Source organism: Ursus maritimus, unplaced genomic scaffold, assembly GCF_017311325.1.
Source record: "Ursus maritimus isolate PB19 unplaced genomic scaffold, ASM1731132v1 scaffold_25, whole genome shotgun sequence".
NCBI lineage: Eukaryota > Metazoa > Chordata > Mammalia > Carnivora > Ursidae > Ursus > Ursus maritimus.
In genome coordinates this window covers 10,541,897-10,567,328 of record NW_024425008.1, presented here as the reverse complement: position 1 = coordinate 10,567,328, position 25,432 = coordinate 10,541,897, and the positions used below count along the sequence as shown (strand labels likewise).

The 25,432-nt window shown below is 39.9% G+C and overlaps 1 protein-coding gene across 1 annotated transcript in view; it reads left to right on the top strand.

Moving 5' to 3' along the window:
- Positions 1-954: 954 nt before the first annotated feature.
- GOLGA5 (golgin A5) overlaps positions 955-25,432 on the top strand; it is a gene marked incomplete at its 5' end in the record, with an annotated part of 32,245 nt that continues 7,767 nt past the window's right edge. Inside the window, 8 exon segments of the mRNA XM_008698460.2 lie at positions 955-1,528; positions 8,892-9,119; positions 10,686-10,905; positions 11,585-11,708; positions 14,813-15,016; positions 18,935-19,105; positions 22,071-22,199; positions 24,647-24,745. Of these exon segments, the coding sequence (XP_008696682.1) occupies positions 985-1,528; positions 8,892-9,119; positions 10,686-10,905; positions 11,585-11,708; positions 14,813-15,016; positions 18,935-19,105; positions 22,071-22,199; positions 24,647-24,745 (1,719 nt within the window).

Here is a 25,432-nt window from a genome sequence, read left to right as displayed (position 1 = left end):
AACAATGTGCACATTCAGGAAATGGTTGTTGACTTTTTTATATAGTACACTTCTATATCTGTAAGGACTAATTCATCATTCTGATTCATTCTGGCACACCGTAAGTACTCAGGTCTATTTATCAAATAAATGGCTATGCAGTCATTTTTTAAAAAATTCTGAACTTAGCCAACGTGCACATAGTGGGTACTAAGTATTTAAATTATTGTAGGTGTACTTTACACAGATTATATATGTGGACACCTAAATTATCCATAATAGTGCTGCTTTTTTTTTTAAGATTTTATTTATTTATTCGACAGAGACAGAGACAGCCAGCGAGAGAGGGAACACAAGTAGGGGGAGTGGGAGAGGAAGAAGCAGGCTCCTAGCGGAGGAGCCTGATGTGGGGCTCGATCCCATAACGCCAGGATCACGCCCTGAGCCGAAGGCAGACGCTTAACCACTGTGCCACACAGGCGCCCCGGTAGTGCTGCATTTTAACATGAAGAAGGAGTTAGTATCAATCAGAAGTTTCTTCAAGTTTTAGCACCTTAAAGCAAACTTCAGGGAGTTTTTATTTGGCTGCACTGCAGTTTTGCCGTATTGATGATTTGCTATTCGAATGCTTTTGCTTTGTTAACATTTACCTTTTGTTGAAATAGGAGTTATAACAGTAGTGATAAGTGTAATTATGATGGTAATAGCAACTACTAAAATGTCTACTGTGTGTCAGGCATTTTGCGAAGAGTTTTTTATATATTATTTCATCTTTAAACTGTCCTGTGATGTAAGTACATTTATTTTTCTCATTTTTCTAGATAAAGCTTCTCACTTGGAGTGAAGTAGTTGGCTTGAGGTTTAGTAAGAGGCAGGGTTAGGCTTTCAGTCCAGGACCGTGTGACTCCAGAACCTGGTCTTAACTGCTGTGCTCTGCTGTTAGGCCATACTGATCCCTTTATGTCCTTTTTACAGGTTCTCCAATAGGATTATTCTGCTACCATCATGTCTTGGTTTGCTGATCTTGCTGGAAAGGCGGAAGATCTTTTAAATCGAGTTGATCAAGGGGCTGCAACAGCTCTCAGTAGAAAAGAGAACAGCAGCAACATCACATATAACAAAAATGCTGACTATCCTGAACTTCAGCAAAATGCGGATTTGACTTATCAGACCGGATCTAAAGCTACATATATTTCCTCAGCAGCTGATAACATTAGAAATCAGAAAGCCACTATCTTAGCTGGCACTGCAAATGTAAAAGTAGGATCCAGGACATCAGCGGAGGCTTCCCATCCTGTTGAAAACGCATCTGTTCCTAGGCCTTCCTCCCAGTTCGTTCGAAGAAAAAAGTCAGAACCTGATGATGAGCTGCTGTTTGACTTTCTTAATAGTTCACAGAAGGAGCCTACTGGGAGGGTGGAAATCAAAAAAGAAAGGAGCAAGACACCTGTCCTTCAGAGTTCTCGGACAGCAGGTGTCAGTTCTGTGAACAGCAGCGTAACCGCCGTCAGAACCATTGAGGAAAATCCTTCTGGGAGCCAAAGCGATGGTAGTTAATCGGCCTTCTGTTTCTTTTAGAGTTAAGCAAATTGGATGTGTTATCCTAGTCTAAAACATTCTGGTAGTGTTTCTCATCCTCTGTTTTGTTACCTTTCCCCACTAGTGTAAAGGCAGTCTCTGAAACGTGTGGTATAAACCAGGGAGACAACATGGCATGCCTTTAGTCAGTATACAGTTATAATAGGGACCTTTAAATGCTGTCTGTTGGGTAACTTTACCCAGCCTAGCATCTAAGAACTTCTGTCCAGAATGATTTTCCAAGATATTTTAAAATACAAAAAGGATAGTTTTGAAATCTGAAAGAAAACATAGTTTTGGATTTGGGACTATCTCATTTCATTTCTTTCTGGGATTATAAAACAGGAGGCTGTACTTCACATATATTCTGGATTGTGAGGATTTTTGTGTGTATAATTTTCTTTCCCTCTTGCATCCATCAGAAGTAAAGCTGAGAGACCTAACTTCAGTCCAAGTTGAAGGGTTGAAGGCATTGACCTGGTAGTGAAGTAACAGTTTAGAATTCTGGTATTCAGTTGGTTAATTTGATATGAAATTACCTCTACGCAAAAATGAGGTTAACATGGTAATGTGGCTATTTCAAGTACCTACTAAGCGTTTTAAAGATTTTATTTATTTGTTTGTTTGTTTATTATTTATTTATTTATCGGAGAGAGAGACAGCATGAGCAGGGGGAGCAGCAGGAAGATGGAGAATCTGGCTCCATGTTGAGCAAGGAGCCTGACTCAGACTCAATCCCGGGACCCTAGGATCATGACCTGGGCTGAAGGCAACCAACCAACTGAGCCACCCAGGCATTCTCCCATTTTAAAATAGCAACATACTTGATAGGATCTTGCAGAGATTCTTTATAAAGTTGATTAATGGAAGCTTGTTATTTTCTTAAACGTTACAGCTTCTCCCACAGTCTTGGCTGTTGGTGTATAAAAATCTGTCTTGTATCTTCGAGATAAAGTGGTAAAGAGGCAAATGTATCGGGCATTCGAGACCAGATCATGCAGTAGCTGTTCACTAATTATGTACACACACTCTTAAATTTCTCTCAACAGGGTCTGGTGGGTGAGACCGACATGTAAACAGATAATTTACATATAATTTATTAGTAAATAGTATAGTAAGTATAGCGATTGAGATATGGTTAGAGTATCATGGAGACACTAAGGAGAAAGTAACTAATTGTCTAAAGTATTCAGGTAAGGACTCACAGGGGGTCTGTAATTTGAGCTGGGTCTTAAAGAAAGAGTAGAAGTTTTCCAGGTGAAAAAGAAAGGTTGGAGACAGCGTTCGATGCAGAGATTCTTTACAAGTTTAGTGGAGTAACTGTCCTGGGATAAGTGCGTATGAGATGGACGGCAGTGAAGAAATGAAGCTAGCGAAGAAGGTTGGGAGCTGTTTGTGAGGCCCTTGTATACCTTTGTTTACATATTTAAACCTATTGTTTGTAAACATCATTCTTTCCTAAAGAGTGGTCCCTGAACAACCTGCATTAGAAGTACTTGTGTGATTAATAAAAAATGAATCATTGGGTGCTTCCCCAGACTTCTTGAATCAGGTTTTTCTGGGGACAGAGCCAGGGCATGTGATTTTTTGTTGTTCTCCAGGTGATTGCTATGCCTGTATAAGTTGTAAGTGACATAGCAATGTGATGCTAATAGAGGTCTTTCAAAGACAGTTGACAGGATTTTCTAGTTTTACGGAAAACCACTTAGATTTAATTGTAAAGGATGGATCAAAGGAAACCTGGTTGACAGGGAAATGAGTTAGAACCAGTTAATACATGGGAATTATAAAGATTAAGTTTTGTTTCTCTAGGACAAAGTCTCTCAATCTTGGGACTATTGACATTTTGCGTGGAATAAATCTTTGTTGTGTGAGGCTGTCCTGTCCTTTGTAGGGTGTTCAGCAGCATCCCTGGCCTCTTAACCCATTAAATGTCAGTGACATCTCCAGATGTGACAACCAAAAATGTTTCTCTATGATGCTAAATGTCCCTTGGGGAGCTAAATCGCCCTAGGTTGAGAACCAGTGCCCAAGGATGCCTAGAAATGTCTTTAAATGGAATTGCTGAGTTGTAGGGTGTGACAGTGTTCAAGTACACTGGTGGTTTTCGGAAGAGGTCGTACCAATTTATACTTGACCAACTGTGGTTAACATTCCTTTTGCTCTGCATTCTCGCCAAGGTTGGATATTTTCAGTGACTTTTTCTGTTTTGTTAATTGGGTGTGAAAAAGTTTATTGTTATTTTTTACTTTTCTCATTACAAATGAGGTTGAGCCTCTTTTCAAATGTTTAACTCTTCAGGTTTCATCTTCTGGAAAGTGCCTGTTCAAGTCTTTTGATCAGTTTTTTCCAATGGATCATTTGTCTTTTTCCTTATTGATTCATAGATATTCTTTATATATTCCAGATGGTAACTCTTTCTACACCTCCTCCAGTTTTACCTTGTTTTTCCCCCTGCCTCTCTCTACGGTGTCTCAATAGAGTTCTTAATGTAGATGAATTTATCAATCTTTCCTTGATGGTATGCTTTCTTGTGTCTTAGAAAAATTTTCTCTATCCCAAGATCATTAGGATATTTTCCTATATTATCTTCTAAAGGTTTTATAGTTTTGCCTTTCATATTTCTATGATTATTTAAAATTTTGGCTTTTTAAATGAACGGTGTGAGGTAGGCATCTAGTTCCATTTTTTCCCATATGGGGAAAAGTCTTTCCACCTCATTTCCCCAACTACCACTGTTCTGATTTTTTTCACCTAGTTTTTGTCCTAAAACTTCATTTAAATGGAGTTGTGTAGTATGTACACTGTCTTATCTTCAGGTAAGGATTCACAGGTGGTCTGTGATTTGAGCTGGGTCTTAACGAATGAGTAGAAGTTTTCCAGGTGAAAAAGAAGAGGGGTTGGAAATCTGTTATCTCAGCATCTAGCATCATTCATTAAAAATACTTCCTTTGCCTACAGTCTGCAATATCACCCCTGGCATATTATCAAGCATCCATCGACACATCGCTGTGTTTCTGGACATTTAATTCTGTTTCATTGGGTTGTCTGTTTTTGTGCCAATGCCACACTATCTTAATTAATGTAGTTTTATAGTGTTTTGATACCCCCTAGAGCAATTTCTCCCACCTTCATTCTTCAAGAATGTTTTGGCTATACTTGGATTTTTTTATACATCCATATTCATTTTAGAATTTGCTTGCCGAGTTCCGCAAAAATTCTGTTGGTCTTTTTATTGGGAGTCCATTGCTTCTCTACGGACAGTTAGTTGAGTGAGAATCAGCGTCTTTACAATACTGAGGCTTTTCACCCATTATAACATGGTATAATCTCAATTCAGTTTTTAAGTGTCTTTCATTAAGATTTTATTGTTTTCTCCATGAAAGTCTTGCATACTTTTTGTCAGATTATATTTTTTGAAACTTATAGATGGTATCTTTTTAAAATTTTTGCTTTCTGTTGCTGATGTATTGGCTTTTGACACACAGCAACCTGCATAGCTCTTAATCCTCATATTTTTCTGTATATTCATGTAGATTTTCAACAATATAGTACCTGTGGGTAATGACAGTTTGGTTTCTTAACCCTTTTATCTTTAAAAAAAATATATTTTCCTTGCCTCACTGCATTGGCTTGGACTGAATACCAATTTTGTATCTTTGTCTTAAAACAGAAGGCTTTGACTGTTTCACCAAATACAATGTTTGTGTTAGGTTTTTGATAGGTACTTTTTATCAGATGAAGAATGTTTCTGTATATATCTAGTTTGAGCTTTTCTGTTGAATTTTAGCAGCATTTTTTCCTGTATGTATGAGATATCATATGATTTTTTATATGATTTTTGTTCTTTAATATGGTATACAAATCACTTGACTTTTTATAACATAAAACCAAACTTAATTTTCAGTTTGCTAGTATTCTGGTTAGGATTTTTGCATTTATTTCATAAGCAAGATTGACCTGTAATATTGTTAGGTTTTGGTATTACAGTTATGTTAGCCTTATAAAATGATTTGCAAAGTGCTCCCTCCTTTCCTGTTGTCTTAATTATTTGATGTAAGATTGTTTATTCCCTAATTGTTTGCTGAAACTCACTGGTAAAACCATCAGAGTCTGGGCTATTGTTTTTTTTTTTTAAGATTTTATTTATTTATTTGAGAGAGTGTGAACAAGAGAGACACAAGCCAGGGGATGGGGAGTCAGAGGGAGAGGGACAAGCAGAGTCCCTGCTGAGCAGGGAGCCCAACGTGGGTCTAGATTCCAGGACACAGGGATCATGACCCGAACCGAAGGCAGATGCTCAACTGACTGAGCCACCCTGGGGCCCTTGGGGTATTCTTTTTTTTTTTTTTTAAGATTTTATTTATTTATTAGACAGAGAGAGACACAGCGAGAGAGGGAACACCAGCAGGGGGAGTGGGAGAGAGAGAAGCAGACTTCCCGCTGAGCAGGGAGCCTGACGCGGGGCTGGATCCCAGGACTCTGGGATCATGACCTGAGCTTAAGGCAAACGCTTAACGACTGAGCCGCCCAGGCCCCCCCCCCCCCCACTGGGGGTATTCTTAATGGAAGATTTTAACGATTGCATTGGTTTTCCATTTCCTCTGTTTTTGGTGACTTACATTTTTTCCTAAGAATTTGTCTATTCTGTATACACTTTGAGGGATTATATTTATTTTACTTAATTTCAGGAAAATAATGAAAGTGTCAGAGCTGAAACAAACCCAGTTGGACACTAATCATTCATATTAACCCTGCAGAAACCAAAGTTTGATCACAGATATTACCAGAAAAATATCAATATCTGGCACTGTGCTAAATTCCTTTTTTTCAATTAGTGTTAATGAAGTATAATTGACAGATAATAAATTATACATACTTAAGTATACAATTTGGTAGGTTTCAACATAGTATACATTTAAAAAAATTATTGGCATAATGTTTATGATATGTCCCTCAGAAGACCATTTTGATTCTAGCAAGTTTCTTTTCTATTTTGTTAAATTCTGGTTTGTATTGTTAATTTCTGCTTTGGGGTTTATTCTGCTGTTTTTATAGCCTTTAAAGTGGATGGAAAACTCATTAATTTTCTTCCTTTCATTTTTAATGTAAATATTAAAGACTATAGTTGTCCTTCTAAATACTACTTTAGATGTATCCCACAAGTTTGTATATATACTTTATTTCTTTTGAAAAATTTTTGTTTTGTAAATTTCAAACATATCAAAGTAGATTTTGGTGACTCCCTCAAATATTACCTATTGTCTGGCTATATTAATCAACACAGCCATTCTTGTTTTATTTATACCTCCCATTTTCCATCCCTCCTTTACCTCTGCCCTCCACAGAATTATTTTGCAGCAAATCACAGATCTCATATCGTTTCTCCTAGAAATACTTCATCTTACTACCCTAAAAAATGCAAGCTTTATTTTTTTTTTAAGATTTTATTTATTTATTTGAGAGACAGGGAGAGTACAAGCAGGGGGGAGGGGCAGAGGGAGAGGGACTAGCAGACTCCCTGCTAAGCAGGGAGCCCAAGCTTGATCCCAGGACCCTAAGATCATGACCTGAGCTGAAGTCAGATGCTTAGCCAACTGAGCCACCCAGGCGCCCCACAATGCAAGCTTTAGAAACAAGCATCCACACCATTATCACCTTAAAAATGTAGTAATTCCTTAGTATCATCTAGTGCCTAGTCATTATTCAAATTTCCATTTCTCATAATTTGTTCTGTATGTTGAAATGCACAAATCTTAGCTATACAGATAAATGGCTATACCTATGTAACCCACACTTTTATGAAAACACTTCTTTGCCCCTTTCCCTAATGTCCCTTTCCAGTTAATCTTTCCATCCCATTTCCCCAACTACCACTGCTCTGATTTTTTCACCTTAGTTTTGTCCTAAAAATTCATATATATATATATATATATGTCCTAAAAATTCATAATGGAATCTTGTATTATGTACGCTCTCTTATAGGACTTCTTTTAGTCACCATGTTAGTGAGATCATCCATGTTATTGGGTATATCAATAGTTTGTTCTTTTTTATTTTGTAGTATTCTACTGGAGATATACCACAATTCATCCACTCTCTTTTATGGACAATGGATTATTCCCAGTTTTGGGTTATTGTGAATAAAGCTTTTATGAACATTTTTGTACTTGTCTATTTTTGGGAAAATGTTTTCATTTCTCTTGGAAATGAAACCCTGGGAGGGGAGTCACTGGACAAAATGGTAGGTGCATATTTAATTTCATAAGAAACTGCAAAACCTTTTCCCACAGTGGTTATACCATTTTGTACTCCCACCAATAATCTTTGAGAGTTCTGGCTGCTCCACGTCTTTGTCAGCATTTGGTGTTGTCCTTTTAATTTCAGCCATTCTAGCAGGTGTGTATTCGTTCTCATTGTGGTTTTAATTTGCATTTCCTTGATCACTGAAGATGTTGAGAACTTTCATAAGATTATTGATCATTTGTTTATCTTCCTTTGCGAAGTGCCAACTCTTTTGCCCATATAGTTACTTAGTCCATTTTATCATTTAGATACAGTTCACTTTTTAGCACATACTTAATTTTTTTTGGAGTAAGTAAAAAATGCATTTGGGCGGGCACCTGGGTGGCTCAGTTGGTTAAGTGACTGCCTTCGGCTTAGGTCCAGCTCTCTGCTCAGCAGGAGCCTGCTTCTCCCTTTCCCTCTGCCTGCTGCTCCCCCTGTTTGTGCATTCTCTCTCTCTCTCTCTCTCTCTGCCAAATAAATAAAATCTTCTTAAAAATGCATTTGGATCACATTTAGTCCAAAAACAAGATGAATCTGAATTTATGAGTCTCTATCTCTTTGTGTAAGGCATTTTAGATTCCAGTTTGGTATGTAACAAATGGCTCTGACCTATTATTACTCTCTTTGCCTTGAAACCCACTGCTGTTCTTTTGTGCCTTTCTAGTATTTTCACTGTTGAGACCTTCCTCTTTTTTTAAGAAAATGTTTTGGAGACAAAGGGAGACTGAAACCCTTTTTCCTAATCCCAACCACTTAAATTATATCTTGATTTTCTTCTTTCCAGAACAGTATTCTTGTGTCTGTTCTTTATCACCATTCATTCAGTATATCCAAATTTTGAGATCCTTAGAGATCTAGAGCCTCCATGTAGGAGAATGAAATTTCATCGGAAGGAAATCTATTGAGAATTTAAGTTTACTTTTTAACGATACTTGAGCGATAGCAGTCAACTTGAGCCAAAAGGCCTTCTACCAAAGTAAGCTACTAATGTGTATGTAGTGAGTGTTCCAGTGTAACAAAAATGTATTCTTTTTTTTGTTTTACAGTAACCTCTAATAATTCAGATTCTGGCCATGAGGTTCAAGAGGATTCTGCAAAGGAAAATGTATCATCGAGTGCTGCCTGCACTGACCACAACCCAACACCTCCTCACGATGGCAAATCACATGAACTGTCTAATCTTCGACTGGAGAATCAGCTGTTGAGGAATGAAGTTCAGTCTTTAAATCAAGAAATGGCCTCATTACTTCAGAGATCCAAGGAAACTCAAGAAGGTAGAGCCTTATTTAAATTGTGGAGGATTAGGAATTTAACATTTCAGAAATAAACTGAAAACTTGATTACATCGAAACTTAGAAATATTTCATATGAGACTTACAGAATCATGTTTTCATAGAAATATAAGGCCCAGATTTAGAAGTAGAACCAGTCATCCTCCTACCAATCTGAAACAGAACATTGCCTTTGTTTGGTCATTCCTTAGGAGTCATGAAATTTAAGAACTGAGAACATTAGTAATTATCTGGTTCGTTTGATCTCTTCAGAACCTTCAGGGGGAACTGTTGACGAACCGAAGGTGGGATTAGATGAAGGAGTGGATACCAGCAGACAAGGTGACAGTATTGTACTGCTCCAGGGGATGTAAAGTGAACATGGAATTCAGTTTGAATAATACCTTCTTGGGGCGCCTGGGTGGCACAGTCGTTAAGCGTCTGCCTTCGGCTCAGGGCGTGATCCCGGCGTTCCGGAATCGAGTCCCACATCGGGCTCCTCCGCTGGGAGCCTGCTTCTTCCTCTCCCACTCCCCCTGCTTGTGTTCTCTGTCTCGCTGGCTGTCTGTCTCTGTCAAATAGATAAAAATAAAATCTTTTTAAAAAAAAATAATACCTTCTAGAAATATGCACTGAAGTGGCCCTAGAGTAGAAAACTCTGGGATTCCTCAGAAATGGGTAATTTAAAAGTAAATAATCTCATGAAAAAGGTGATGGGGGCAGAATACGTTAGTCTTAATGTAAGTGTGGCTGAGGGAAGACAAAAGGGAGAAGAGAAGAAGTCTCTGCCTTGGTTCCTGGCAGTGATTAGAAAGGAGTGCAGGGACAGTGGGAGAAGTTTTGCCAAGACATGGATGGAGGCCCAGAAGAGTGAAAGAGGAAGAAAGTTTAGGGCTTGTTGGACTGACTTCAGAAAAAGCTTCACTTTACCAGACTGACCAAGACCTAGAAATAGAGCTTTTCCTGAGACCCTGTAGAGTTTGCTTCAATATTAAAAAAAAATTTTTTTTTTGCCTGCAAACTGCTATTATAGATATGTGAGGGTGTGGAAATCCGTACTGCATTGCTCTTTCTGCACCAGTGTCCTAGATTTAAAAAAATAGCATCTTTTTGCTACAGTAATCAAGAGAAACAGATTCTTTCCTGTGTGTATTTTCAGGTTTTGATTTTGTTTGTTTTGGTCTTACTGGGGTGTACGCCAGCTACCCTTGATTTGTATTTGCATCCTTCCTGTCTCTAGCAGAACTCGGCAAATCCACTGACGGTCTAGTGCTCTGCACTCTGATGTATAGTGGTTTGGGCTCCCAAATGCCTTATGATATGTCTCAAAAACATTTTTTTTTGTAGAAAAGCAGCTAGAATCGTGCCCTTTCCAACCTATTAACTGTGATGTAGCTGCGAATGTTGGCCTTGATAAGTGGGAATCCCATTTAAAGCAAATAATTTGAAGATATTTGTAAGCTCTTAATTTTGGCAGTAAGTACTACAGGGACGCAGGGGAGAGTCTGTGTGCTCTGAGAAAAATGTGTCTGCTTGAAGACAGAAATCTCTCACTTTTTTTTTTTTAAGAATTAAACAAAGCAAGAGCAAGAGTTGAAAAGTGGAATGTTGACCATTCAAAGAGTGATCGAATAACTCGAGAACTTCGAGCCCAAGTAGATGACCTGACTGAAGCAGTGGCTGCCAAGGACTCGCAGCTGGCTGTGCTGAAAGTGAGGCTGCAGGAGGCCGACCAGCTCCTGACCACACGCACCGAAGCCCTGGAAGCCTTGCAGACTGAAAAATCACGGTAGCTCGTTCTAGTAATAATGACCAAGGGAGCTAGGAAGATTCTTGCCCACACAAGTAATGATAAACACGTTAGTGTATACTACTTTATGAAAAAAAAAGCTTTTGAAATTTAGAGAGGGAAATCTTATCTTTCAGTACTGTTGTGAATGTGTGCGATTAAAGTTGATTTATTATTTGAATCTTGAGATGCATTGTTAGCGAATTCCAAATTTAAAAATATCTGAAGAATATAGTGTCATTAATTTTTTGGCATATAACGATATGTGGTGTGTGCTTTTATTTGGATGCCTAACAATACAGGTTACATTCCATTAAAAAGCAAAAAGATTTCTTTAAGAATATTTTAGTCAAACCATCTTTAAAAAAATTTTTTTTTTATTTTAGAGAGAGGAGGGTAGGGGAAAGGGCAGAGGGAGAGGGAGAGAGAGAGAGAGAGAATCTCAAGCAGACTGTGCTGAACATGGAGCCCAACACAGGGGTCGATATCACGACCCTGAGATGATCCTGAGATCACGACCTGAGCCAAAACCGGGAGTCAGACGCCTAACTCCACTCCACCTGGGGACCCCAGTCAAGTTATGTCTTTTTTACTATCAGCCTGATGCTTTAAAATTACTCCACCTTCTCATCTGTACACTGTGGAAGTAAGTCCTTTGAAGTGGTGTCTTTTCTTTTAGAATAATGCAGGATCACAGCGAAGGTAGCAGCCTGCAGAACCAAGCTCTGCAAACTCTTCAGGAGAGACTGCGTGAGGCGGACGCCGCCCGGAAGAGAGAGCAGGAGAGCTGTAAGCAAATGCAGGTTAGAAAGGAGGGATGCCTTTATGCGGTTTTATCACACATTTTCTCTTTAATAAAATTCTGCAGTGCAGTTCAGAAAAATCTGTTTCTGTGACAAAAACCAAGTATTTGAAAATGTAACTTGATTCTTGCTAAATTTACTTACTCTTGTGTATTGGAATACAATTAAACTTCAACATCCCCTATGATCAACAAGGCATTGGCAGGAAATGTGGGGACTTTTCTTCTGAGATGGTATTTGAAGCGATGCTGCACAGGTCGGACAATGGTCCCAGAGAGGAGGAGTGATACACTCTCTTTAGAGAAACCTCTGTCAATAATAAAAGGGGAGCAGCCCCTCAGCACCTCTCTAAAAAAAGAATAGAATTAAAATAGTTAATATTCAGTAGAGATAGATTTTTTTCATTTAATTTTGTTGTGCGACCAACATTACCATTATTTGATGAAAAGCTGATTTGGGGCCTCTTTTTTAAAACTAGATGGTGCTGAGAAACTTTTGAATAAAACACTTTGCCAAGTGAGGGAAAAAACTGATGTGGGGCATCTTGTTTATTTTTTCACTTAAGCTTTTTCTGATTCCAGTTCAAACTGATACATTTATTTCCAAAGAAAATTGTACATAATACATAGAGTTTTACTCTTAAATGAATTTTTTTGCATCTAGTTCAGTGATTGTCAACCCAGCCTATACATTAGAATCACTTGTGTAGCTTTTTACATTTTCTGATGCCAGGTCTCTACTCCCAGGGAGTCTGATCCCACGGTGTGAGGTAGGGAATAAGCAGCGGTGTTTGAGTTTTATAAGATTCACAGGTGTGTCTGTTGGCCAGTGAGGTTGAGAACCACTGGTTCAGACTATATTTTCAACAGGTGAAAATAGTTCAGCCCTGAAAGTAACTATCAGCTAGTGTGGGCTTTTTGAAAATCTTATGAATGTGTTTTATTTAACACAGTATATCCGAAGTACTATCATTTCAGAGCACCTGAGTAGCTCAGTCAGTTAAGCATCTGACTCCTGATCTCAGCTTAAGTCTTGATCTTAGGGTTGTGAGTTCAAGGACCACATTGGGCTCCATGCTAAGCATGGAGCCTACTTAAAAACAACAACAAAAATCAAAGTACTATCATTTCAATGTATAATAATAAAAATCATTAATGAGGTATTTTACATTCTCTTTTGCAAACTGGCTCTTTAAAATATGGTATATTTTATACTTAATTCAGTCAAATTTTCTTATGTAATACTTGATCTATATTTAGATCTCATGAAATTTAGAGGTGAAAAAATAATTCATATGCCCAGTTGTTCTAAACATACTCAGAAGTTTCCCGCTAACAGTTACTCAGAAAGTTAGGCATAGAGTTACCATATGGCCTAGCAGTTCTGTCCTAGATGTATACCCACGAGAATTGAAAATACTTGGCCACACAGAAAATTGTACGCCAACGTTCATAGCAGCATTATTCACAATAGGCTCAAACTGGGAATAATACAAATATCAATTCGTTGCTGAATGGATAAACAAGGTGTGGCATATGCATTCAGCCATAAAAAGGAATGAAGTACTGATTCATGCTGCAGCATGGATGAACCTGTAAGACGTTATGCTAAGTGAAAGAAGGCAGACACCAAAGGCCACGTATTGTATGATTTCACTTACATGAAATGTCCAGAATAGTCAGATCTATAGAGAAAGTAGATTGATCCTTGCCAGGGGCTGGGAGGAAGGGAGAAGGATCTCCCTTTGGGGTGAAAATGTACTGATATTAGGGTAGTGGTAATGGTTGTACAGCTAACTCTGTGAATACACTGAAAACCACTGAATTGTGCACCATAAAAAGGTGAGTTCTATGGTATGTGAATTATATCCCAATGAATCTATTATTAATTAAGTATTTTTATGTTTAATTAAAGTTAGTTAACAGAAAAATTAAAGTTAATTAACAGGAAAATTAAAGTTAATTAACAGAAGAATTCAATTCTTAGTCGCAATGGGCACATTTCACATGCTTAGTAGACATTAGCATAGTCCTCTTGCTCTTTTTATTCAAAACAGGAGTTAGTATTAGGTCAGAGGTTTGTGGCTTTAGTTATTGGTGTGTGAACTATAAATGCTTTCGGACTTCTGCCTTACCTTCTGAGTGTTTTGGTGATGGGAACTTTTGAGCATAAAAGTAAAATATAAATAATTCTCAGCACTAGATAGGCTAGTGGTACACATGTGATTTTTCTAGAATGGGCTTTGAAAGTTTCTTAAGCTAACAAATTATATTGAATAGTTTATTAGAAAATGTGAAATAAAAGGAAAACGTTAGCTGTGCTATTTAAAAAGATGTAGCTGTTTGCTTATCTCTTTGGTTTGCTTTTTTTTTTTTTAAGATTCTTTTTATTTATTTGAGAGACTTAAGCAGACTGTGCGCTGAGCGTGGGGCTTGAACTTATGACCCTGAGATTGTGACTTGAGCTGAAACCAAGAGTCGGACGCTTAACCAACTGAGCCACCCAGGTGCCCCTTCATTTGCTTTCTGATAGACTTCCTGTTTTATTCATTGATCAGCTAGTATCAGGCTGACCAGATTCACCTTGGAAATTTCTTAAACAGATTTCCATTTCTAAGCGTAGTCTTGGAAATTCCAATTCAGGAAGCCTGCGGAAGGCTTTGGGTGGCTGTATTTGTTTAAAACTCCTTAATTGGGGCACCTGGGTGGCTCAGTCGGTGAAGTGTCTGCCTTTGGCTCAGGTCATGATCCCAGGGTCCTGGGATTGAGCCCCACGTTGGGCTCCCTGCTCAGCGGGGAGTCTGCTTCCCCCTCTCCCTTTCCCTCTGTGCTCTCGCTCTCTCAAAATAAACAAGTAAAATCTTTTAAAAAAATAAAAAATAATAAAACTCCATAATTGATTCCGCTGCATTGCCATATTTGGGAGCCAACAACCTTAGAGTCCCTATTCTTCAGTTCCTAACAAATGAGGTGGTGTTTTTTTTAACCTCCCTGTTATGTTGTTGGGCTGAGCTAAAAAAAAAATCCCATAAGACATCTGATTGGATGGTCGTAAAATATATTTCAGTGAAAATGATATAAAGTTGATATAAAAATTTGTCACAGAGTGAGTTTGCCGCACGCCTTAATAAAATGGAAGTGGAACGTCAGAGTTTGGCAGAAGCGGTTACTCTGGCAGAAAGAAAGTACTCGGAGGAGAAGAAGAGAGTTGATGAACTACAGCAGCAGGTCAAAGTGTACAAGTCCAGCTTGGAGTCCTCGAAGCAGGAATTCATTGACTACAAGCAGAAAGCTACTAGAATACTCCAAGTAAGCATGAAATGGCTTTTGGATGTTAACGATTTCCCAAGTGGGAGACACTTTTCGACTCCATATAGATCTGCAAGAGGATTTGTTCGTGTCCGGCTGGGTTGGCTCACTTCAGGTGCCTTCCTCTACTTAGAGGTATTACAGAAGGCTGAAATGTCCCTTGTTCCTGCCGCTTTCGTTTCTTTTTATTTAAAAGTCCTTCTGCCACAGCCCAGCTCAGGTCTTCACCTGTCCCCTTAAACATGGCAGTATTGACGTTGCTGTAAAGCAGCCACTTTATTCTTCCTGGCTGATCCTCCGTTGAGTGTTTCAGAGCAGCTGGTCTCAGCCTCAGCCATCTTCTGCTGTGTCATCTCATGTAGTCTTCGGCTTCTCTGTCCTTTGCCTCCTGAGGGAAAGGTATCCTCTTATCTTTCCCTGGGAGGGTTTGTCAGCCTGTGTGCTGGTTCCTCTTCTGCTTTATGTAAGCTCTTCCTCCTGAGTCTGTCCTCTCCCTTTATTTCTTCCTCTCTGCAGCCTTTTTCCGGCTCAGCTTACTCAACTCCTATGGTTGCTTGGTGGAAAATCAAAGACTAGATCTTGGAACTCCTGCCTAAGGAAAAAACATCCTTTGTCTTTTTTGACCACTTGGATCCATTTCCTGTTCTTTCTTTCAATATCAGCCTTATTAGAATTATTGTAAATATGCCGTCTTTATTTTAGAGCTGTTAATTCTAACTCCTTCATATCATTTCTGTCCCTGATACATTTCTGAAATTGTCTTCCCAGACATCTTTAATGACCTGAATGCGTATTTTCTTCCTTTTCTTAATTTCCATCCACTTTGATTTGGGTAGGGCGTCGGACACTGTTAGTCCTCCTACCTTAAACTCCTGCCTCCGGTGCCACTCGAGCTGCCCTCTCGCACTGCTCCAGAGTGTCCAGAGACAAAGAGTCCTCTCAGCTTCAGTCCCAAGCCCTCTCTCACTCCTTACCTGGCGTTATCATTTATTCACTCTGCTTCTGTCTGTCACCTTGGTGTGACTTCAGCGTGTCTCCAAGCCTCACTTCCTGACCCCCGTTTCTAAGTGCCTGCCAGGCTTCTCTACATGGAATGCCCCATCCCCCCACACCAGCTTCTCCTTCATTTTCCGGTTTCGGTAAATATTATACCTTCTTCCCAGGCAATACAGCTTGAACCACGATGACGTTTTGACTCTACCTTTTTCCTTTATCTCCAGCCTCCTGTTGCGTATGAGCACCATTTTGAGTCCCCTTTCATGAGACAGCATATCCATGTCCTCTAAACTGTTCTTTCTGTGTCACTCTAATTTATTATTGAGCACCCAACTATTCACGAGGCATTATGTTAGATGCTGGGGGTGTGTTTTCTTTCTGAAAAGAGAGTTCAGTTAGCAGGACACTGAGGTAATCGATGTAATGAAGTTATTAATGCAGTAAGCCCTTAAAATCTGCCGGGGAATGTCAGGGATGGCTGGAGATGCTGTATAAAGAGGAACTTGAAGGAGGAGTAGGAATGCTTGTGGTAGGGAAGAGATTTCAGATAGAGCAGCTGGGCCAGAGCAGAGGGGGTCTGAGGGAGCATGGCATCTTCAGTGGACGGCAGCTGGTTCCTGCCTCTGGGGCATGCAGCGTTAGGGATTAAGAGGGGGGAGAGACAACTCAATGACAGGCAGACCCATGGAGGGCCTCGCATCCTGTGCAGAGGAGTTTTGATTTGTATCTCCTCAGTGATGGTAGGGGTGAGAAGTGAGAGACTGAGCAGCGTGAGGCTTCCTGAGCGTGAGGGCTGGCGGTGAAGAGGAGGCGAAGGGAGAGTTGGCATCGAGTCAGGCCCTTAGGAGGTGCTCCGCAAATCGCTGCGGACGTTGACGGGTGAGGATGGGATGGTGAGAGGGAGACGGTAAAGATGAGAGTATCTGAATTAATGGTGAGAAGTAACGAGGACCTGGTCGAATTTGTGGCAGTGAGGATGGCAGATGGGACAGCTAAAAGACGTGTAGGAGGTGGGATGTGTGAGACTTAGGGATTCAGCTGGAGGAAGGGGAACTGCAAGTGGACCTTAGGAGGACTCTGGTTTTCTGGTTTCAGCGTGTGAGTGATGCGGCCCCATGTAGTGCAGCAGAGACGCAGGAAAGACAGCCGGCTAGCACGGATGGACTCTAGGACAAGTGACAGTGAGTCTGCAGAACGGCCGTGACACCAAGGTGAAAGGTTCAGGAAGGCAATCAGAAGTAGAGGCCTGAAGCTCAGCACAGGGATATGGGCATTAGCCATGTGGGGGCAGAGAAAGAGAATTATGTGTGTTACAGAAAATATGAAAAATACGGAGAAGTTTGAAGAAGTCACCCATAATTCTACCACATGAAAAGGAGAACTATTTTATGGAGGAGAGTGCCTCTTAGATATTCATCTTGAAGGTGAAAGAGCTGATGGTCCTTGCTGCTGGCCTAGAATTATGATTATAGCACTTTTTTTTTTTTTTTTTAGATTTTATTTATTTATTTGACAGAGAGAGACAGCCAGCGAGAGAGGGAACACAAGCAGGGGGAGTGGGAGAGGAAGAAGCAGGCTCATAGCGGAGGAGCCTGATGTGGGGCTCGATCCCAGAACGCTGGGATCACGCCCTGAGCTGAAGGCAGACGCTTAATGACTGCGCCACCCAGGCACCCCTATTATAGCACTTCTTAAACTGGTCTTCCCACATCAAATCTCTTCTTCCAACTCATCCTTTCTACCAGGGGTTGGCAAACTTTTTCTGTAAAGGGCCAAATAGTACATATTGTAGGTACCACATACTCTTTGTCTTTATTTTTTTATCCTTTAAACATCTAAAGATCATGCTTAGCTTATGGGCTGTACACAAGTAGGTCACAGGCCAGATCTGGCCCATCAGCCACAGTTTGTGAACACCTACTTTATACCACTGCCAGATTAACCCTCCTAAAATGCATCTCTGGTCCTATCACTTCCCTGTCTTCTTGTTAGTTGTTTGTTTTCACCCACCAGATAAAAGTCAAACATTTTAGCCTGGCATCTGAAGCCCCCCTAGATTGGTCCTAACATACTGTCCACGCGCATCTCAACAATACTTTCTTGTACGCCCTAATGCTTTTGCATTTTTATGCTTTGTCCTGTTTCCTCCACACCTGTTAAATTCCGGGCCATTTTGGGGCGCCTGGGTGGCACAGCGGTTAAGCATCTGCCTTCGGCTCCGATGTGATCCCGGCATTGTGGGATCGAGCCCCACGTCAGGCTCTTCCGCTATGAGCCTGTTTCTTCCTCTCCCACTCCCCCTGCTTGTGTTCCCTCTCTCGCTGGCTGTCTCTATCTCTGTCGAATAAATAAATAAAATCTTTAAAAAAAAAAAAAATTCTGGCCATTTTTCAGGATCTGCATAACTGCTGCTTTCAGGTAAAGCCTTCTCTTCCCCAGGAAGTGGTTTCTCCTTGGAACTCTCCAAGTAATCTTAGCAGGTGCCTCTCTTAACTTGTTTATTGCCTTCTACTGGATACTTGTAACTTCCCTTCTAGTTTATAAGGCAGGGAGTACTATCCCAAATGAGAGACTTCTTCATTGCATGGGACTCTGAGCACAGTGCCAAACCCATTGTAGGTGCTCCGTAAATATTTGCTGAGTAGCATGTGATGGAGATAAAAAGCATGAGAAAGAATGAGAAGAAAATACAAGGGAAGTCTTGTTAATAAAAAGTTTTCAACAGTAACGTGGTCCTGGGGACTAACATCCAAGGACGGTGTACAGCAAAGCCCTACTGCATTCTTATCCCCATGTAGACTTTCTTTGATGGAGAACGTAATTGGACTATTTCCATAGTGGCTTAGTTGGTGTAAGATTAATGGTATTCAGTATACAAGCTAATCTCTGTTTTGCTTAAAGATATTTCTTTTTTTATAATAGTCTAAAGAAAAATTGATTAACAGCTTAAAGGAAGGCTCTGGTTTTGAAGGCCTCGATAGCAGTACTGCTAACAGCATGGAGCTGGAAGAACTTCGGCACGAAAAGGAAATGCAAAAGGAGGAAATACAGAAGCTGTTGGGCCAGATACATCAGTTGAGATCCGAATTACAGGTAAGATTCAGTACGGCTCCACTGTGCAGATAGCTCCCGACCCCCGCGATCGGCAGGTGAGCGGCGGTGGAGTCTGTATTTTGGGGGAAGCGTGTTAGTGAGATGGCATGTGGAACTGGTGTGGGAACAGTGGTCGCCGTGTAGTAGCACATCGGAGGCAGTCGGTTTCCTGTCCGTCGATGGACTGTGGAGTCGTGGGAATAACACACAGGTAACTAGGTGCGATCTTTAAAACAAATTCTTACCCTGTGCCCACCATGCGCCAGGCGTCTTGTGGGCTCGGAGTTACACAAGGAGCCCGACAGAATCTTCATATTTATGGATGTTACAATCTAGTAGTTAAAACACAATGATATTTGGGCTTATCTATAAAACTGGGACGTTTTCTGATACTGGAATGGACACAGGGACAGTCCCTAAATTATAGTTTCACGAATAATCTTACGATTTATAGTTTATATGTAATTGCTGTTTTTAATCCAAAAGTAAGTTGGACCGTTCATTTAGATTAAACGTGGAGTCTTTGACATAAATATCATAGGAGGAGTCTCTGAGAATGGAGAGAAGATAAAGTGCAGGCTGACAAGCCTTCTTTAAAAGAAAAAAAACATTTTGCAAAGAATATTCATCCATGCATTAACTCAGCAAATCATTGGTTCGTAAGATGTGCATGACCTACAAAGGAAAGTGCGGAAGCTGTAAGAATAGGGTTTCGTGTCTAGAGTGTGCGCTTGGAATATCATATTTGGATAGAGGTCCCGTCTTTGGCGCTTAGTAGATGTGTTACCTGCACGAGACACTTCATCTCACTGAGCCTTAGTTTTCTCATCTGTGAAGTGGAGATAAACACAGGTTCTCTTGAGGATGAGGGATATGCGTCAGGGGCAGAGCATTGTCCCTGACGTGCATTAGGCTCTCAACAAATAGTAGCTACTGTTACTTCTGGATTTCTTACTGGCAAAGTAGAAGAGCTGGCCAAGGCCGTCAGCCTTATAGTCTGTATGGTTGGACTTTTTTTTCCTATAATTAATTTTGAATTCCAAAGAATTCAGTGCCAAGGCTGTCGTCCTTATAGTCTGTATGGTTGGACTTTTTTTTCCTATAATTAATTTTGAATTCCAAAGAATTCAGTCCTGTGAACTTAGAAACTGAGTAGATGCTAATCCTGTTCATACCTTTTCTTATTCATACATGTATTTGGGATGAGATTATGAAAATATGACTTGTTTTATTTAATATCCTTACCCCAGCATCATTGATGACATTGACCATTTCTCAAGAAGTTCGTAAAATCTACGATAAGGATTATAGCATATCTAGCAAAATGGGAGAATTGTTAATGACTGTAACCGTTAAGCACTTACTTGCCAGGCATTGCTCTGACCTCTCAGCATGCAGCCTTCCGTTTGTTCCTTACTGTAATCCTCTAAGGGAGATGGTGTATTCTCATTTTACAGTTTGAAGAAATTCAGTCACAGAGAAGGAAAGTAGCTTCCTATAACCAGTAAAGTAACAGAGTCGGGATTAGAAACCTTAGTCTGTCTGATTCCAGAACAAAGGCATTGCGCGGACCTCTCAGCATGCAGCCTTCCGTTTGTTCCTTACTGTAACCTCTAAGGGAGATGGTGTATTCTCATTTTACAGTTTGAAGAAATTCAGTCACAGAGAAGGAAAGTAGCTTCCTATAACCAGTAAAGTAACAGAGTCGGGATTAGAAACCTTAGTCTGTCTGATTCCAGAACAAGTGTGTTGGTTTTTTTTTTTCCAGAATGTATGTTCTTAACCACTGCTCATACTTCCCGCCTCTCAAGAATTCGTCTGATTAAGTCAAATTGATGACAAAGATTACTTTACCTACTACTAACCCCAAAAACTCAAGGATGGGGAAAACAATTGTACTTATTGCTGCTTTCCTCTAAATCCCCAAAGTTGTATCACTGTAGAGTATCACACTGGTATTATTATCTGAGAGTATCATTAATCTGTTTCTTCAAAGAGTATGAAGTGCCAGAGTTTGCTTAGATGAGTATAAAACAGAGTGTACGAAAAGATAAAAAGCAAATTAAGATGCTAATTTTATTTTATTTTTATTTTTTTTAAGATTTTATTTATTTATTCGACAGAGATAGAGACAGCCAGCGAGAGAAGAAACACAAGCAGGGGGAGTGGGAGAGGAAGAAGCAGGCTCATAGCAGAGGAGCCTGATGTGGGGCTCGATCCCAGACCGCCGGTATCACGCCCTGAGCCGAAGGCAGACGCTTAACCGCTGTGCCACCCAGGCGCCCCTAAGATGCTAATTTTAATCTCTTGTGGTACTGTATGGATGGACACACGCTTAGCTCATACAGGGGGTAAATAGAGAAACCAGAGTCATGTTCTTTGCCACTAGTACATTCCACAGGAAATCTAGAAAGTGGTTTTTGAGTTTGAAGAAGTGAGAATAATGACACTAAGTGAAGGAGTAAGAAGGAGTAAGAAATAGAGAAAGATATAAAAACAGATAATGGTAATAAAATTTAAAAAATGAAATAATAGGCTAACCTCAGGTGATGTGAGAGAGAAGTTATATTCCTACTTGACGCACACACACAAAAACTAACTAAACCCTGCAATTCCAGGGGCCTGATGCAGCGAAGTTCTTTTTGATGGTATGTTTGTGTTCCTTTGGAAATTGTTAGCTTTTGGGTAGAGCTATAATCTCCCAGTGAGCCGCTGTTGACGACTCCTTGTTCAGCCATACGGTTCGTGCGCTGGGGCGGCTAGTGTCCTGTCCATTTCTCTCACCGTTTGCCGGATCATACAGTGAAGCGTCCATGTACGTGCTCCTTTTAGGCTGAGACCATGTCTCACTCATCTTTATCCCTCTAGTGCCTGCTGGGCCCAGTTCATGTGCATCGTAATTACTTGATAAATGTTGACACGAACAGTGAATTACTGCTTTCACACGTAAGTCCCGTTGTTTCAGGATGTGGAGGCGCAGCAGGTGAGTGAAGCAGAATCAGCAAGAGAACAGTTACAAGATCTGCAAGACCAAATAGCTGGACAGAAAGCATCTAAACAAGAGCTGGAGGCAGAACTGGAGCGACAAAAGCAGGTAAAGATTTTATTTTATTTTATTTTTCCAAGATTTTATTTATGTACTTGAGAGAGTGAGCACGCATGCAAGTGAGAGAGCATGAGTGGGGAGAGGGGCACAGGGAGAGGGAGACGCAGACTCCCCACTGAGCAGGGAGCCCAAGGTGGGGCTCGATCTCAGGACTCTGGGACCATGACCCGACACTTAACTGCCTGAGGCACCCAGGCGCCCCACAGGTAAAGATTTTAGATGGGTGTTTGCCAAGGAAGACGCTTTGCTGGCAGTCCTATGAGGAGACTCTCCAGTGAAGCAACTTACTGAAATTCTTACAGAATGGGCGTGGAGTGGTGATGGCACATGGGACCTTCTAGCTCCCTCCTGTCTTGTTACTACCCACCCCCCTCACTGTTTATTTCACAGATAAAAAACAGAGCCACAGAATGGTTATGGAACTTGTCTAATCTCACACAGTTAACTAGAGAACAGAATAGAACCCAGGGTGCCTGTCCCAGAGTTCTTTCTGCTACCTTGTCTGTTTTATTATATCTCCTTGTCACAGTGTGTATTTATGGAAAACTTAAAAACATCCTTTGGTTTTCACATTTTATTACATTTGTATTTTCTAGGAACAACAGTAATACTATTTAATAGAAATATAAATACAACATTAGTGCTGTGATTAGACTGCTCTTTCTGTTTGAGAAGAAATATTTATAGACTGTTCTTACCAATCATGTTTAAAATTACACTTCTTTGTTCAGTTAGCAGTTGTCTGCTCCCCCAACCAAATTATTTTACTTTGGTATGCTTACATATAGTTTCCTTATTAAAACAGTTGTACATGCTTGCATCCACATTTTCAGAACAAGATGCTGTATCTAATATTAATAACATCTGGAACTTACTGAATAATGACACTGTTATAGGCACTTGTAGACATGATTTTATTTTATCCTGACAATAAAATCTGTATTCTCTTCATTTTGTAGAAAACGGTTCTTAAAATGATCACTGCATCGCATAACATCTTCAGTTTTGTGTGTTTATATATTTTAGATCTTTTCTTTAGGATTTCTCGTTTCTGAAACTGGTTCTGTTATCAGAAATGTTTGTTTTTATTACGAAGGTGCCACTTGCATCTGTTTCCTGAGTGGTAAGAAAAGCGATTGAGTAGCAAGCTGCAGAGGACATCACAGGCTGTCTTAGATAATTTAGTTATAAAATTGGCTGTCCTTTCAGAAATTGCATTTTAATTTATTCAAGGAGCTATTATGTATTGAAAGGCAAAAATTTGATGTTCTTGATGGTTAGTGAGATAATTTTTATTTTATTATGGCAGCTGGTCTTCCTGCATCCGCTGCCAGTGCCCGTTTTTAAAATGATAGAGTCCAGCAGAGGCCAGTGCAGCTGAACGTAGCTCTAGCCGATTTGTTTAGTCATCGGATGTTCTAGGTACAAGTGCTTGGTCTTGGGATTAAATAGTCCTGTAGTGCTTCTTATTAATTTAATTAATTTCAACCTTAAATTTTGTGCTAGCCTAGAGCTTAAAAGAAATCATGCAGACCTTTTTGTAAATTGTGGTTCTCCTACCCAAATTACTGCCTCATTTTCTCTATTCTCACTTATCTCAGTTCTTTTCATCTGTGAAATGAGCAGGTTGAACTAAATGTTCTAAAGTAGTCTAGCAGTTTGATCCTGTCTCCTGTTTACTTCTTCCTCCAGCTCCCTTTACTTACTTCGTCTGCACACTTAAGCATAATGCTTTTGATAATCCTTAATTAATCTTTCTTCCCTGACATGCGCTTTGCTCTAAAATTCCTACTGACACCGACTCATCATATCCATTGCACAAACCAGCAGCACATTCGTGCAGTTGTTAGGGAATCCAGAGGTCTGGTCTTGCCCTGCCCTACCCTGCCCTCCCCTCCCCTAGAACAAGGTTCAGGATACTGCCTGATACAAATAAGCACATGAACAGTTGTTCAGCATCATTAATCATTAGAGAAATGCAAATTGAAACCACAGTGAGATATCAGGACGTCCCCATAGGATAGCTACACTTAACCAAGACTGATGATACCAAATGTTGGGAGGGATGTGGAAGAACTGGAACTCCCTCATATTGCCGTGGGAGTGCAAAATGGTGCAGGTATTTTGAAAACCGTTCAGAAAACAATTTGGCAAGTTTTTTCCCTTTAAGTTAGACATAACACTTAGGCGATCCGGCAGTTCTATTCCTACATATCTACCCAAGAAAAATGAAGACCTGTGACCACGGAAAGACTTGATCCATCGTACTGGAGTGCTGTTCATCAGATTCACCCAAGTCTGTTCGTTTGTTCATTCAGTGTAGATGTGGCGCGTGTTGGCTGAGTGCCTCCTGTGTGTCAGGAACTGTTTTAGGTACTGGGGATGAAATGGGGAACACTGATGTCGCTTCTGTCTATTCATGTCTCACTTTGTAGGAATTCCACTACATAGAAGAAGATCTGTACCGAACAAAGAACACATTGCAAAGCAGGATTAAAGATCGAGAAGAAGAAATTCAAAAACTTAGGAATCAGGTATGAATGAGTATTCACAACTTGGGAAAAGATACCGTGGTAATTTTTTTTTAAAGGGTACAGAAAGACCTTCTTTTCCCATATTTTCACTGGAATTCTGCCATTGCAACAGTGAGATGTTATTTTCAATCTGATACAGAATTTTCATCTAATGCCATTTTAGTCTGTGTTTGCTGTATTCTGTGGCTTCTTCATCTAGAAGTGTCTTGTAGCCAGAGCCATCTGAGGACATGTGACTTACCCCAAAATTTCATATCTTGTAACTTCAGTGGTGCTGGTGCTGATTGCCAGTTTCATAATTACCATTTGTTTCCTAAGAAAAATCCAATGATAAATCTTCCTATTAACAATTGATAGGTCTTTCATAAAGTCACCAAGACTTCTTTTTAACTCTGACAATGTAAAATATAGGAAATAACATGTGTCCACCACCCAGATTTACCAGTGCATATCATTAACTGTGACAGAATCATGCATCCGCTTATCCTGTAACTCTAGCTTGTCCTTTTCTCCCGTATGTTTACATTGTCCTTTATCCCTTATGTTTATTGACTTAATAAATAATGAGCTCATTGATCATTTAAATAATTTACATGAAGATTGATTCTTCATTTTTTCATTAGCTGATGACTTAGTTTGGACATAAAAAGTCAAATAATTTTAGTGGTTTTTTTTAAAGATTTTATT